This window comes from Bombina bombina, chromosome 2 (genome assembly GCF_027579735.1).
Source record: "Bombina bombina isolate aBomBom1 chromosome 2, aBomBom1.pri, whole genome shotgun sequence".
NCBI classification, from domain to species: domain Eukaryota; kingdom Metazoa; phylum Chordata; class Amphibia; order Anura; family Bombinatoridae; genus Bombina; species Bombina bombina.
This window is the reverse complement of record NC_069500.1, coordinates 497,588,305-497,605,178: the sequence shown is the minus strand read 5'-3', so window position 1 is coordinate 497,605,178 and position 16,874 is coordinate 497,588,305. Positions and strand designations below refer to the sequence as shown.

At 37.7% G+C, this 16,874-nt stretch overlaps 1 protein-coding gene across 1 annotated transcript; it reads left to right on the top strand.

Annotated features, from left to right (window-relative positions):
- The first annotated feature begins 4,100 nt into the window (after positions 1-4,100).
- LOC128647034 (olfactory receptor 11L1-like) lies at positions 4,101-5,033 on the top strand. The gene has a single exon (XM_053699847.1). The coding sequence runs from the start codon at positions 4,101-4,103 to the stop codon at positions 5,031-5,033; it is 933 nt and encodes a 310-aa protein (XP_053555822.1).
- Positions 5,034-16,874: the final 11,841 nt, after the last annotated feature.

The following is a 16,874-nucleotide window of genomic DNA, read 5'->3' as shown; positions in this document are numbered from 1 at the left end:
GAATATCCCACAAGTAATGGATGAATCCGTGGACTGGATACACCACAAGAGAAATAAATTTATCAGGTAAGCATAAATTTTGTTTTTTGATCATTTGGGTTTTTTTTCCTCATAATATAGTGTTTTTTTTTATTATATACGGCTAGATTTCGAGTCTTGCGTTAGCCTTAAAAAGCAGCATTAAGGGGTCCTAACGCTGCTTTTTAACGCCCGCTGGTATTACGAGTCAGGCAGGAAAGGGTCTACTGCTCACTTTTTTTCCGCAATTCTAGCATACCGCAAATCCCCTTATGTCAATTGCGTATCCTATCTTTTTAATGGGATTTGCCTAACGCCGGTATTACGATCACCTTAAAAAGTGAGCGGTACAACCTCTACCTCCAAGACTCCTACCGCATTTTAAAGTCAGTAGTTAAGAGTTTTATGGGCTAACGCCGGAACATAAAGCTCTTGACTAAAGTGCTAAAAAGTACACTAACACCCATAAACTACCTATTAACCCCTAAACCGAGCCCCCACATCGCAAACACTATAATAAAATAATTTAACCCCTAATCTGCCGACCGGACATCACCGCCACTTTAATAAATGTATTAACCCCTAAACCGCCGCACTCCCGCCTCACAAACACTATTTACATTTTAATGGAAGGGGAACGGGAAAGAAAAAGGGTGGAAAAGGAGAATGGCACCACTTGGATAGAGATGTCCACCTTATAAGTTATTATACAATTATCTTATAATATTACTTGTGGAATAGGTGCTGTACACTTTAGGAGACAATGCAAAAGAAGGTCGAGACCAACAGAAGGTTGCGTAACTAAAAAAGCACTCAACAACTCTATATTAGCCTAATTCAAAGTTCCATGTCCAAGAATATAAGCAAACGTAGCTGGAAAACCACTACTTATTTCCCACGAAGGGGGAAAACAAAAAAGAGGTTAAAATTACAAATTTTATTAGGTTACAGTTAAAAAAGGGGCAACACTTAAAAACAATAGTGGTATTCAATTCTATCAATATTATAATAGAACGTTTCCGATATGGGTAGAAATCTAGCTATATAATACACACCACTTCCACAAATTAACGATGTGTTCCAAGAGGAACTAAGTGAGTGTTATATGTGATAAGAACAAAACTTAAATTGATTGCTGTGATTGTCAGACAAATGTGGCAATATATAGTTGGATTGATCAATATCACATAATAGTGTCCACTGTGTAACTATGTCATATAATACACACTGAGTGTTATATGGGCCACATTTAGGATTTGACAAATGGTATAGACAATTGTCCTATATAGTCAACTGTGTATATATTTTACTTGATATTTTAATAAGCTTAATCCTCAGGTAAAGTGTTTTTATAAATCAACAAGTATAACTAGGTGTTGGTTATGTAGGTATATATCAGAGTTGAGCGTTTTAATGATATATTCTTAATGAGAAGTTAACTCTCTGAATGGGTCATGATCACTAATTCATCACCTTTTGAAAGTATCTTTCAGTAACTGATAATATTAGTACTGAAGGGTTAACGTTATATACAGATATTGCAAAAAACATACATAAACCCATTCGTTAACTAAATAGTTTAAATTGCTCATTAGTATAAACGTTTATAATTTTACCTACTGCATTATAAAGAATATAGTTATATTCCAGTAATTATATTGGTTTATATCGTTACTCTTGTAAGCATATAGTGTAATGGCCTGATCCAATTGACCATATATGACACACAAAGTGCACAACATACACAGAGTGCACAGTGTAAAATAGAACCTCTTGGACTGCAGTGTGACTGCTATAATAAACGTTAGATTCCTGCCCAACCTTATGTTATGATATAGGGCTAAACATTCCACCCATTTTTAATTTGGGAAACGATATATATGAAGTAAATTATTTAGGATATAGACATCACTTTATTCTAAAAATGAGGATCCCAAGTCCTCCAACAACTCCCTTTCCAATCAGCCAATAGAATGCAAGCTCAATCCTATTGGCTGATTGGATCAGCCAATAGGATTGAACTTCAATTCTATTGGCTGATTGCATCAGCCAATAGGATTTTTCCTAACTTAATTCCGATTGGCTGATTCTATCAGCCAATCGGAATTGTAGGGACGCCATCTTGGATGACGTCACTTAAAGGAACCTTCATTCAGTCGTCGGATCAAGAAGAAAGAGGATGCTCCACGTCGGATGTCTTCAAGATGGACTCGCTCCGGATGGAAGAAGATAGAAGATACCGCCTGGGTGAAGCCTTCTGCCGGTCTGTATGTCCTCTTCTAGCTGGATAGGATGAAGACTTCGGACCATCTGGAGGACCACTTGTGCCCGGCTGGGTGAAGACGGCTCAAGGTAGGGTGATCTTCAAGGGGGTAGTGTTAGGTTTTTTTAAGGGGGGATTGGGTGGGTTTTAGAGTAGGGTTGGGTGTGTGGGTGGTGGGTTTTAATGTTGGGGGGTATTGTATTTTTTTTACAGATGAAAGAGCTGATTACTTTGGGGCAATGCCCTGCAAAAGGCCCTTTTAAGGGCTATTTGTAATTTAGTATAGGGAAGGGAATTTTATTATTTTGGGGGGCTTTTTTATTTTATTAGGGAGATTAGATTAGGAGTAATTAGTTTAAAATTCTTGTAATTCTTTTTTTTTCTCTGTTTTGTTTTTTTCGTAATTTAGTTTATTTAATTGTAATTAATTGTAGGTAGTTTAGGTAATTAGTTTAATGATAGTGTAGTGTAATTGTAACTTAGGTTAGGGTTTATTTTACAGGTAATTGTGTACTTATTTTAGCTAGGTAGTTATTAAATAGTTAATAAATATTTAATAACTATTGTACCTAGTTAAAATAAATACAAAGTTGCCTGTAAAATAAATATAAATCCTAAGCTAGCTACAATGTAAATTTTTTAGAGTAGTGTTAGGGTTTATTTTATTGGTAAGTATTTAGTTTTAAATAGGATTAATTTATTTAATTATGTTAAATTTATTTTGTTTAATTAAAATTATATTTAAGTTAGGAGGGGTGTTAGGGTTAGGGTTAGACTTAGGTTTAGTGGTTAATAAATTAATTATAGTGGCGGCGACATTGGCGGCGGCAGATTAGGGGTTAATACATTTAATATAGTTACGGTGACGTTGGGGGGGCAGATTAGGGGTTAATAACATTATGTAGGTGTCGGCGATGTTGGGGGCAGTAGATTAGGGGTTCATAAGTATAATGTAGGTGGTGGCGGTGTCCGGAACAGCAGATTAGGGGTTAATAAGTATAATGTAGGTGTCAGTGATAGCGGGGGCGGTGATAATAAGTGTAAGAGTAGGGGTGTTAAGACTCAGGGTTCATGTTAGGGTGTTCGGTGCAGACATACATTTCATTTTCCCATAGGAAAAACTGGGGCTGCGTTAGGAGCTGAAGGCTGCTTTTTTGCAGGTGTTAGTTTTTTTTTCAGCCAGCTCAGTCCCATTGTTTCCTATGTGGAAATCGTGCACAAGCACGTTTTGCCAGCTTACCACTACCGTAAGCAACGCTGGTATTGAGGTGAGATGTGGAGCTAAATTTTGCTCAACGCTCACTTTTCTGAGGCTAACGCCGGCTTGCTTTTTAAAGGGAGCGGTAAGAAAAAAAGGAGCGTTAGCACCGCACAGCCTTACCGACAAAAACTCGTAATCTAGCCGATAGTTTGTAATTTTTAGAGTAGTGTTAGGATTTTTTTTTTAATGTGTAGTTTAGTTTTATTATATTAGCTAGACGTTTTTTCTTTTATCTTGTAATATGAGCGCAAGAATAAGAGCTATATTGACTTAACTTAAGCTGTTTTAGCGCTCAGTTGCGCTAATATTTTTGCGCTCCTCTTGTAATCTAGGCTATAATGTTTTGTTTGCACACTTTTTCTGTAATTTACCTATGAAAATTATGTTTTTTTCTACCTCCACCAGAGGTGCTATTTGCCTTACCATGCTACATGTTATGTACTGACTAATAATAATGATAAAACAGTCCTTTTGAGCATTAATGTACATATCTTTGTCCTTTTATTATTTTAATGTTCCCTCACAGTTTTTTGCATTTTAAGATGACATTTTATCATGATGAGCACTAACCACACATCTGTGAAAAACATTGTCCTCCTTGGATTCTCTCTTGCTCGTGAAACTCGTCTGTTCCTTTTCGTCTTTTTTCTGATTGTTTACTCTATGACAGTTGCCTCAAATCTCCTTATAATTGCATTGGTCACATCCCAGAGATCCCTCTACAAACCAATGTATTTCTTTATTGGAAACTTTTCTTTCCTAGAAATCTGGTACACCACTGTTACTGTCCCCAGGATGCTTATAGACCTGAGTACTGGAAACAAAACCATTTCATTTATTGGTTGTATTTCCCAGTTTTATTTCATATTCTTTCTTGGAGCCACCCAGCATTTCATTTTGACCATAATGGCATATGACAGGTACCTGGCTATCTGCCATCCCTTGCGCTATCCCAACCTAATGAACGGATCAATCTGTTGGAAGTTAATTGTTAGTGCCTGGCTTGCTGGATGCCTGTCAATCTCTCTACCAGCTGCTATGATGTCTCGACTAATCTTCTGTGGTCCAAACACTATAGACCACTTCTTCTGTGACTTCAGCCCTCTGCTGCGTTTGTCCTGCACAGATACCTGGCTTAATGAGATCATTTTTTCTGCGGTAGCTTGGACAATAATTCTTGGTTGTTTTGTCTTTACTTTTTTCTCTTACTTATTTTTGATCATTACTATACTTAATATACCATCCTCTGTTGGACGTCAAAAAGCTTTTTCTACTTGTGCTTCTCATTTAGCTGTTGTTGGCATATTTTTTGGTACTGTTATTTTTATGTATATCCGCCCCAAGGCAAAAAACTCTTCCCCAGTGGACAAAGTGATCTCAATTTTTTATTCTGTAATAGTTCCTCTATTGAATCCAATGATATATAGCCTAAGAAATAAAGAAATGAAAGATGCCTTTAATAAGGCTACAGGAAAACTGACAGGGAAGTAACAGACACAGTCAATAATAAGCATTTTAATGGAAACATAGAATATTTTTTTCTTTATGACTTATACTGTAATTCCATCTCATTTGGAACGCCTATTGTTATTAGTTTTTTAAAACTTTATTTATAATAAAAAGGTCTATCACATGCACAGTAAAAGGAAAAACATCCTTGAGATCATTTACCAGCGCTGCGTATCGCAAATAAAATATCCATGTAGAATGCAGATTTAGCTACTTACTATGCAGAGATATGGATCTACTTTTCATAATTATATAACAAAATAATAAATTAAAAACACAAACTAAGTTTAAGCTAATTATGGTAACCACAGTGTAGTAATTTATACAAAATGATCTGAAATTAAGACTAAGGGGTCAATTTATTATAGTGCGAGCGGACATGATACGATGTAGCTTGTGAACTGCTGGTGCAATACCGCCCCCTGCAGATTCGCTAGCAGGGGGTGTCAATCAACCCAATCGTATTCAAACAGTTTGATTTCTGTCCGACGCCTCAGATCAGGCGGACAGGTTATGGAGCGGCGGTCTTTCCGTACGGAGCTTGATAAATTGACCCCTAATTGTTAGAATGTAAAAAAGGCTCTTCCTATCCATATTCTAGCATTTAAGGTAGGCTGACTAGATGGTTATATACCACAAACTATAAAAACTGGTACCCAGCATTGACATGCTACGCAGCACAAAGCCTGAAAAATGACCCACTACGTATACAGTGGACTGGTTAATCAGCCTAGTATGAAAACAATTTATCCCTTCTTAGCACAGGTGCTCTTGGGGGATTTTGGACGTGACGAAGAGTCTACACCTTCAAGTCTTTTCTTTTTTTCTCTCGTGTTTTTGTTTCTGAATTTAATTTAATAAATTATCAGTGCAACGTTATACTATTAGTATTTGTTTAAGTTGGATCGTCTGGTGGATAACACCATTTACCACGCAGATTTCATTGAGGATAAATACTGAATTTTGAAAAAGTTGTAGAACTCTATGGGTCCAATTTATCAACCCTCTGTCCGACATGATCCGAACAGCGGATCATGTCCGACAGACATCGCTGAATTTTAGCATTGCACCAGTAGCTCTTGTGAACTGCTGGTGCAATGCCGCCCCCTGCAGATTTGGTGTCAATCAACCCGATCATATTCGATCGGGTTGATTTCCTGCGATGTCTGTCCACCTCCTTTAGACCGCTGCTTCATAACTGGTGTTTCTGGTGAGCCTGAAGGCTCACCAGAAACACGGGCATTCAAGCTCCATACAGAGCTTGATAAATTGGTCCCTATATCTTAATCTGTCCATGATAAATAGTAAAAAAGGTTCCCATTTGTAAATAAATATTTTTACTCTCATGTCTAGGTTACCTTGAACATTTGCTTGTTCAATAAATAATTGACCTTGCATGGCATTGACAAGTTTCTTGAAAGAAGGGGCTTTGTGTGAAACACAATATTGGAAAATTAATTTTCTGACCATAACTATCACTTGGTTCAGAAAATTTCGAAAGCCTGTATTATTATGTGTATCATGAAGGGAAAGGATATATTTTGCTGATAATTTAACATTAGATTTAAGAATTTTCGAGAGCAAAAATTTGACTTTCCCCACAGTCTCTGCAATTTTGGACAGTCCCAAAGTAAATGTATAAAATCTGGGGAAGGAGCTGAACACTTGTTACACTTATCCGATGTTTCAGGAATACATTTAGTACGTCATTTAGGGGTAAAGTAGGCTTGGTGGACCAATTTAATATGTCATTCCTTGAAATATGCTGAGAGTATGGCTTTTCCTACTAAGGAGGAAATAGCTGTCAGTTCTTCCAAGTCAAGAGTGATGTTCCTCATCCCTGCCCTTTGCCTGTATTTTTTGCAAAGAGGATTGCTCATAGTGAGCTACTATTATATTGTAAATATTATGTTAAAGAGTGGGAGCCTTGTTTAGTTATAAGATATAGTCTATCAATGATAGATGTCATTGCAGTAAGCTGGCCCGACGACATTGAAAGTATGCAAATTTAGCGGTAATTGGTATATGAAATTTTTCCTAAAGGTCTAGAAAAGGAAGAATTTGGAAAGAAATAGGATCTAATAATTGTGTTGCTGTAGTGAGATTATGTGATTTTTAATATCTGGAAGGCTTTTGTGGTATATTTAGTTATTTGACAATCAATACCCCAGCGTTTACATAATTTTCCCCAGGTTTTAATGGGATCTCTAAATAAAATATTTTTAGCAATATATGAAGGAAGAGTGGATAAATTAGCATGTGGCAAAAGGGATAGTTGGAATGGTGTCACCATTTCTTCTTCTATAGGGGGGCAAAAGTAATTAGAGTGTGTCAGCCATCCCAAGACTATTTTGGCACAGTTATATAATTGGTTATTAGGCAATTTAAGACCCCCCACCTGTATAGGCATTACTAAATTTATTTTATTACTTCTATGCTTAGTTTGGTTCCAAAAAATAAAATAAAAACAGGGATGAAAGTTGCAAGGGGTATAGGATCTTAGGCAGTGTGGTAATTTACAGCAAATTAATTCTGCCATGTAAGAAGAGTGGGAGATGTTGCCTTCCTTGCAGCAAATTTCAAATACTATTTATGGAGCTCGATATATTGAGACAATACAATTGGTTGGGATTGACATGTAAATGTAATCCTAACTATTTAAAATAGCCTGAGGTGATTCTAAAATTGGTGAGGCATAAGATTGATTTAATTGAGTTACGTAGCGATGTAACCTCTCACTTATCAATATTGATTTTATACCCTGAGATACCTCCAAATGTAGTCATAATGTCCAATAATATAGGTATGTTTATGTGAGGATCACTAACATATAGTAAGAGATCATCAGCATATAGGGAAAGGGGAGTAGTACAATTATTAATTTGAAAACCCTAAAAATGTTGTCTGATGTAACTGGCTAATGGTTCAATTTGAAAACCCTAAAAATGTTGTCTGATGTAACTGGCTAATGGTTCAACACATCCACACAATGCTGTTACGTAGGATGATGACCATGTGTCATCATCCTTGGGGGGCACTTTCAGAGCTGATTGTGGCCCCCCTGCAGTCTTAGGTGGCTTATGAGGTGGTGTAGGGTTAGGCCTAAATTGGGGGATTCCTGGGATGTAAGGGCGTTTGGGCGTGGAGACGTCACTTAGACCTGGAAACCCTGGAAGTAACAGCGCAGGAAATAGAAGGGAGCGGGATGGGGGATACTTATAAACCCCCTTGAGCTCAACTCCCTTAATGCCTACAAACTTCCAAGACACACTGTTGGAAAGGTAAGCGCCTTAACTGTCTTACAGATGTACAACATATAGAAAAATAATAAATAAAAAACTATCGCCTAGATTACGAGTCTTGCGTTAGCCTTAAAAAGCAGCGTTGAGGGGTCCCAACGCTGCTTTTTAACGCCCGCTGGTATTACAAGTCTAGCAGGTACAGGTGTACCGCTCACTTTTTTTCCGCAACTCGAGCATACCGCAAATCCACTTACGTCAATTGCGTATCCTATCTTTTCAATGGGACTTGCATAGCGCCGGTATTACGAGTCTTGGAAAAAGTGAGCGGTACACCCTCTCCTGTCAAGACTGTTACCGCATTTAAAAGTCAGTAGTTAAGAGTTTTATGGGCTAACGCCGTAACATAAAGCTCTTAACTAAAGTGCTAAAGAGTACACTAACACCCATAAACTACCTATTAATCCCTAAACCGAGGCCCCGCCCCACATCGCAAACACTTAACTAAAGTTTTTAACCCCTAATCTGCTGACCGGACATCGCTGCCACTTAAATAAATATATTAACCCCTAAACCGCCGCACTCCCGCTTCGCAAACACTAGTTAAATTTTATTAACCCCTAATCTGCCGTCCCTAACATCGCTGACACCTACCTACATTTATTAACCCCTAATCTGCCGCCCCCAACGTCGCCGCCATTATATTAAATGTATTAACCCCTAAACCTAAGTCTAACCCTAAACCTAACCCCCCTAACTTAAATATAATTTAAATTATACGAAATAAAATTACTACAATTAAATAAATTATTCCTATTTAAAACTAAATACTTACCTATAAAATAAACCCTAAGCTAGCTACAATATAACTAATTGTTACATTGTAGCCATCTTAGGGTTTATTTTTATTTTACAGGCAAGTTTGTATTTATTTTAACTAGGAACAATAGTTATTAAATAGTTAATAACTACCTAGCTAAAATAAATACAAATGTACCTGTAAAATAAACCCTAACCTAAGTTACAATTACACCTAACACTACACTATAATTAAATGAATTACCTAAACTAACTACAATTAATTACAATTAAATTAAATAAACTAAAGTACGAAAAAAAACCCCACTAAATTACAGAAAATAATAAAATAATTACAAGAATTTGAAACTAATTACACCTAATCTAATCCCCCTAATCAAATAAAAAAGCCCCCCAAAATAATAAAAATCCCTACCCTACACTAAATTACAAATAGCCCTTAAAAGGGCCCTTTGCGAGGCATTGCCCCAAAGTAATTAGCTCTTTTACCTGTAAAAAAATACAATACCCCCCCAACATTAAAACCCACCACCCACACACCCAACCCTACTCTAAAACCCACCCAATCCCCCCTTAATAAAACCTAACACTAACCCCTTGAAGATCACCCTACCTTGAGACGTCTTCACCCAACCGGGCAGAAGTGATCCTCCAGACGGCCAGAAGTCTTCATCCGATCCGGGCAGAAGAGGACCTCCAGACGGGCAGAAGTCTTCATCCAGACGGCATCTTCTATCTTCATCCATCCGGAGCGGAGCGGGTCCATCTTCAAGCCAACCGACGCAGAGCATCCTCTTCTTCCGTCGACTCCCGACGAATGAAGGTTCCTTTAAATGACGTCATCCAAGATGGTGTCCCTTGGATTCCGATTGGGTGATAGGATTCTATCAGCCTATCTGTAATGATTGAGTAGACTTAGTGTTTTGTGGAACACAACTGCAGAACAGATAAGTAAGTATTTGAATGTTTCACCCTCTTGGTATAATATCACTATAGCTGAGAGTGATATTCGTTGTAGGTTGAGAGTGATTTTATATGTACAAGTATAACTGTAATAATTGTCCCAAAACAGCTTTACAGTTTTCACAGGTTGATTGTGAATATGAGTGATAATAGTAGTGGGTGCAGACTCTGGTTGAATTGGTTTGATGAATCCCCAAAGTAGTAAGCACACAGACAAACCTAAGTGAAACAGGAGTTCCCAGATCTCAATTCCTCCTTAGGATGGTAACAGTTCCTTTGCGTATCACTGCTGCTGCAGCTCGCAGCGTTCTGTGGAGTAGCGCGGAAGGCAGGGGAGGAGTCGCTCGCTGACACGCTGCTTGATTGACAGCTGAGAACGCTGGCAAGCCCCGGTCTCCCGTGAATCCCAATTGCGGTAAGAAATGCTGGGATAATACAGCAGGAAAGTTATCAACGGCGGTTTCAAGTAACCGGCTAGTGAGGGGAGAGTCAGACTCCGGTTAGGAAGGAGAGCTATCACTCAATTAAGTCCTCTCATGAAGCGGCGAGAGCCGTGTATGTTACTGAAATGGAGAAAACCAAATGCAGGTAACTGAAGTCTTTTAAATTGAAGAGGTGTAATGATAAGTGGTCCAGCAGGAAGATTTTGTAATCCAAGAGTAGTTGGAAAAAGTAATATTCTTTACAGGAATATATGAGCTCAGTATGAGCAGGAGTTACTCAGTCAAAAGCAACAAATACTAAGCACCTGTCTTTGGGTGAGCAGGTGATTTAAAGGCTCTGTGGGCAGGGCTAGGATGATGCAGGTAGCTGCTTAAAGGAACATACATGATGTGAAAACCCTCACACTATCGGAATTAAGGTAGGAAAAATCCTATTGGCTGATGCAATCAGCCAATAGAATTGAGCTTGCATTCTATTGGCTGATTGGAACAGCCAATAGAATGCAAGCTCAATCCTATTGGCTGATTGGATCAACCAATAGGATTGAACTTCAATTACAGGTAAATTTGTATTTATTTTAGCTAGGTAGTTATTAAATAGGTAATAACTATTTAATAACTATTGTACTTAGTTAAAATAAATACAAACTTGCCTGTAAAATAAAAATAAACCCTAAGATAGATACAAATGTAACTATTAGTTATATTGTAGCTAGCTTAGGGTTTATTTTATAGGTAAGTATTTAGTTTTAAATAGAATTAATTTATTTAATTGTAGTAATTTTATTAAGATTATTTAAAATGATATTTAAATTAGGGTGGTGTTAGGGTTAGGGTTAGACTTAGGTTTAGGGGTTAATAACTTTATTATAGTGGCGGCAACGTTGAGGGCGGCAGATTAGGGGTTAATAATTGTAGTTAGGTTGCAGCGACGTTGGGGGCGGCTGAGTAGGGGTTAATAAATATATTGTAGGTGTTGGCGATGTTAGGGGCAGCAGATTATGGGGTTCGTAGGTATATTGTAGGTGGTGACGGTGTCCGGAGCGGCAGATTAGGGGTTAATAATATAATGCAGGTGGCGACAATGTCAGGGGTGGCAGATTAGGGGTTAATAAGTGTAAGATTAGGGGTGTTTAGACTCGGGGTTCATGTTAGGGTGTTAGGTGTAGACGTAAAATGTATTTTCCCATAAGAAACAATGGGACTGCGTTAGGAGCTGAACGCTGCTTTTTTGCAGGTGTTAGGTTTTTTTTCAGCCAGCTCAGTCAGCCCCATTGTTTCCTATGGGGAAATCGTGCACGAGCACGTTTAGCCAGCTTACCGCTGACTTAAGCAGCGCTGGTATTGAGGTGAGATGTGGAGCTAAATTTTGCTCTCCACTCACTTTTTTGCGGCTGACGCCGGGTTTAGAAAAACCTGTAATACCAGCGTTGTCTTAAGTGAGCGGTGAGAAAAAAATGCTCATTAGCACTGCAAGCCTTACCGACAAAAACTCGTAATCTAGTCGTATGTGCCTGTAACGTGCTCAAAAAGACCTAGAGACCATTTTGTCCCCTTGTTTTAAAGCCTTTAAAGGGGCAGTATACACCAATTTTAATTTAACTGCATGTAATAGACACTACTATAAAGAAAGAATAATATGCACAGATACTGATCTAAAAATCCAGTATAAAACCTTTTAAAAACTTAATTAGAAGCTCCCAGTTTAGCTCTGTTGAATAGGGTAGCTGGAACACCCACTGCAAATGTGGTTCTATAACAGAAAAGAAGACACTACCCCTGCCCCTTCTTCTGCATATAAAAAGACTCTTTACACAAACAGGAGCAAGCTGGAGTAGGTATACATCAGTATTCTCCTAAAACTTTGGGGCTTGGTTAGGAGTCTGAAAATCAGTGCAATGTTTTTTAAAAATAAGCAAAACTATACATTTTTTTAAAAAAAAAGCTGTATAGGATATATAAATGGATCATCTACAAAACATTTATGCAAGGAAAAAATCTAGTGTATAATGTCCCTTTAACAACGCCCTCTTTAAAATTAAGCCCACACATAATTTTTAATTGCCAGGTGATCACTGTAGTAATAGCGATCACCTGGCATAAATAAATGTTAATTTATTTGAGCACAGGCTCATCGGAGCAAATCAAAGTTATATAAATATACCAAAAGGCCCTAATTTATATGAGAATAAACCCTTCTTCTTTTCCATATAAAGTTTAGGGGAAAAAATATACACACTTTTTTTACAACCTTGTTTATTAAAATGTTAATACTTTTGTTTAACCCCTTAGTGACCAGAGCACTTTTCCATTTGTTGACCGTTTGGGACCAAGGCTATTTTTACATTTCTGCGGTGTTTGTGTTTAGCTGTAATTTTCCTCTTACTCATTTACTGTACCCACACATATTATATACCGTTTTTCTCGCCATTAAATGTACTTTCTAAAGATACCATTATTTTCATCATATCTTATAATTTACTATTAAAACAATTATAAAATATGAGGAAAAAATGGAAAAAAAAACAATTTTTTCAAACTTTGACCCCCAAAATCTGTTGCACATCTACAACCACCAAAAAACACCCATGATAAATAGTTTCTAAATTTTGTCCTGAGTTTAGAAATACCCAATGTTTACATGTTCTTTGCTTTTTTTGCAAGTTATAGGGCACTAAATAAAAGTAGCACTTTGCTATTTCCAAACCACTTTTTTTCAAAATTAGCGCTAGTTACATTGGATCACTGATATCTGTCAGGAATCCCTGAATATCCTTTAACATGTATATATATATATATATTTTAGAAGACAACCCAAAGTATTGATCTAGGCCCATTTTGGTATATTTCATGCCACAATTTCACCACCAAATGCGATCAAATAAAAAAAAATGTTCACTTTTTCACAAATGTTTTCACAAACTTTAGGTTTCTCACTGAAATTATTTACAAACAGCTTGTGCAATTATGGCACAAATGATTGTAAATGCTTCTCTGGGATCCCCTTTGTTCAGAAATAGCAGACATATATGGCTTTTACGTTGCTTTTTGGTAATTAGAAGGCCGCTAAATGCCACTGCACACCACATGTGTATTATGCGCAGCAGTGAAGGGGTTAATTAGGGAGCATGTAGGGAGCTTGTAGGGTTAATTTTAGCTTTAGTGTAGTGTAGTAAACAACCCCAAGTATTGATCTAGACCCATTTTGGTATATTTCATGCCACCATTTCACCGCCAAATGCGATCAAATTAAAAAAAACTTTAAATATTTCACAATTTTAGGTTTCTCACTGAAATTATTTACAAACAGCTTGTGCAATTATGGCACAAATTGTTGTAAATGCTTCTCTGGGATCCCCTTTGTTCAGAAATAGCAGATATATATGGCTTTGGCGTTGCTTTTTGGTTGTTAGAAGGTCGCTAAATGCAGCTGTGCATCACATGTATATTATGTCTAGCAGTGAAGGAGTTAATTAGGTAGATTGTAGGGAGCTTGCAGGGTTAATTTTAGCTTTAGTGTAGAGATCAGCCTCCCACCTGACACATCCCACCCCCTGATCCCTCCCAAACAGCTCCCTTCCTTCCCCCACCCCACAATTGTCCCCGTCATCTTAAGTACTGGCAGAAAGTCTGCCAGTACTAAAATAAAAGTTTTTTGTGGGGTTTTAGTTTTTTTTTTTTTTTTTAAATAATTCTTCTGCTGTGTAGGACCCCCCTTAGCCCCCAACCTCCCTGATCCCCCCCAACACCTCTTTAACCCCCCCTCTGCCTATATTGTGCGCCATATTGGGTACTGGCAGCTGTCTGCCAGTACCCAGTTTGAAAAATAATAATGTATTTTAATTTTTTAATTTTATTAAATATTTTCTTTATTTCTGTAGTGTATCTGCCCCCCCTCAACATCCAACCCCCCACCCTCTCCCAGATGCCTTCATTTTAAAATCCCACCCTCCCCAGTCCTCTCTCCCACCCTCCAGATCTACAGCATACTGATGCTGTTTTCATAGATCTCCCGTGCACGCGCATGCACAGCTCTCGTGCACGCGCGCGCACGCACCCGCACAAGATCCCTCCCCCCTCCTCCACCAATGACTGCCCACCCACCTCCCTGGATGAGCTCCCACCCACCAACGATAACGGCCATCGATAGCCGATGCAGAGAGGACCACAGAGTGGCTCTCTCTGCATCGGATGGCTAAAAACAGTTATTGCAGGATGCCTCAATATTGAGGCATCACTGCAATAACATGAAAGCAGCTGGAAGCGATCAGGATCGCTTCCACTGCTTTGAAAGACCAACGACGTATGGGGTACGTCCTTGGTCGTTAACTGCATTTTTTTGCAGGACGTACCCCATACGTCGTTGGTCGTTAAGGGGTTAATGAAAGGGTCTCTACGCACTTACAATAGGCCATCAAAAAGGCCTAGAGAGCAACAAGACCTCTTGTTTTAAAGCCCTGAAGCCTCTCTTTAAAATAAATGTAAAAGTTTTAATGGTGATTACCTGGCATGAAAAAAATTGCATTTATTTGAGAAGAGGCTCATAGGAGCCCCTATGTGTGCATCAAAGTTATATAACTATAGCCAAAGGCTCTAATTTATAAGAGAATAACCCCTTTTTGTTGACTATAGTGTTTAGGAAAAAATACAAACTATTGTTTGTAAACTTATTTATTTAACTTTTAATAAAAAATATAAATTTTTCACACATTTTGTTGCAGAATTCTCACCTTACTATATATACTTTATACACAAATATGTTACTTTGAATCTGCTGGGACTGCTGAAAAAAATATATAATATGTGTGGGTTAATCATTGCAAAAATTTGGCCTACATTGGGGATTAATGGCTAGATTGCGAGCGGAGCGCTATTTAGCTTTCCTGCTCGATCGATAACATTGCTAGACAGAGGATTTATGCGCGTGTTGGGTTGCGCTCGTATTATGAGTTAAAAGTAAAAAAGTAAAAAAAAAAAAAGCCATCACGCGCAAAAGGTGAATATCACAACCATATTAACGTATTCTCTCAAGAACTCCCATAGACATAGAAACATAGATATTGACAGCAGATAAGAGCCATAGGCCCAGCAAGTCTGCCCGATATTACCTAACAGTATAAACTTAGCTAGTTTGTAGGATAGCCTTATGCTTGTCCTAGGCATTCTTAAAGTCCCCCACAGTAGTGTTTGTCATTACTACCTCTTGTGGAAGTTTATTCCATGAATCAATCACCCTTTCTATAAAGAAGTGCTTCCTCAAATTACTCCTTAATCTACTAGCCTTCAGCTTGAGACCATGACCCCATGCTCTTGAATTTTGCTTTTATGTAAAATATTCACTGGCTCAGTTTTACTAAGACCTTTAATATACTTGAGAGTTGCTATCATATCACCTCTTTCCCTTCTCTCCTTTAAGCTATACATATTTAGGTAATCAAGCCTCTCCTAGTATGTTTTATTTTTTTGACCATGTACCATTTTGGTAGCCCTCCTTTGTACAGATTCAAGTTTGTTTATAACCTTCTGAAGATATGGCCTCCAGAACTGCACACAATACTCAAGATGAGGCCTATCTAATGATCTGTTAAAGTGACATAAGAACCTTACTATTTCTGCTGCAAATACCTCTACCAATACATCCAAGCATTCTGCTGGCCTTACTCGCTGCAGTACTATATTGTTTGCTAAATTTTAAATAATCTGAAATAATAATCCCTAAATCCAATTCCTCATTTGTAACAGTAAGTAAAGTGTCATTGAGTCTGTAATTAACATTTGGATTTTTCTTCCCTAAATGCATAATTTTACACTTTGCTAAGTTAAACTTTAGATCCCAGTCATTTGTCCAATCCTCCAATTGTTGTATATCACTTCTCATTTTGTCTACCCCCCAGGAACATAGACTCTATTACATTACAAATTTTTGTATCATTTACAAACAGACATACTTTTCCATGTAGTCCTTTGCTGATATCTTTGATAAATATGTTAAACAACAATGGAGCCTTGTATATTTAAAGAGTGCTAAGCCTGACATGAAATATTAAAGGGACAGTCTAGTGCAATTATAAACAACGTTCCAATTTACTTTTATCCTCAAATTTGCTTTGCTCTCTTGATATCTTTGCTGAAAACTAGGCCTAGGTAGGCTCAAACTGATTTCTAAACTGTTAAAAATGCCAGTTAGACAGTACTAGTTCATGGGTGCCATATAGATAACATTGTGCTCACTCCCGTGGAGTTATTTAAGAGTCAGCACTGATTGACTAAAATGCATGTCTGTCAAAAGAACTAAGATAATGGGGCAGTCTGCAGAGGCTTAGGCATCTATTTATCAAGCTGTCAACCGCAAATACGCT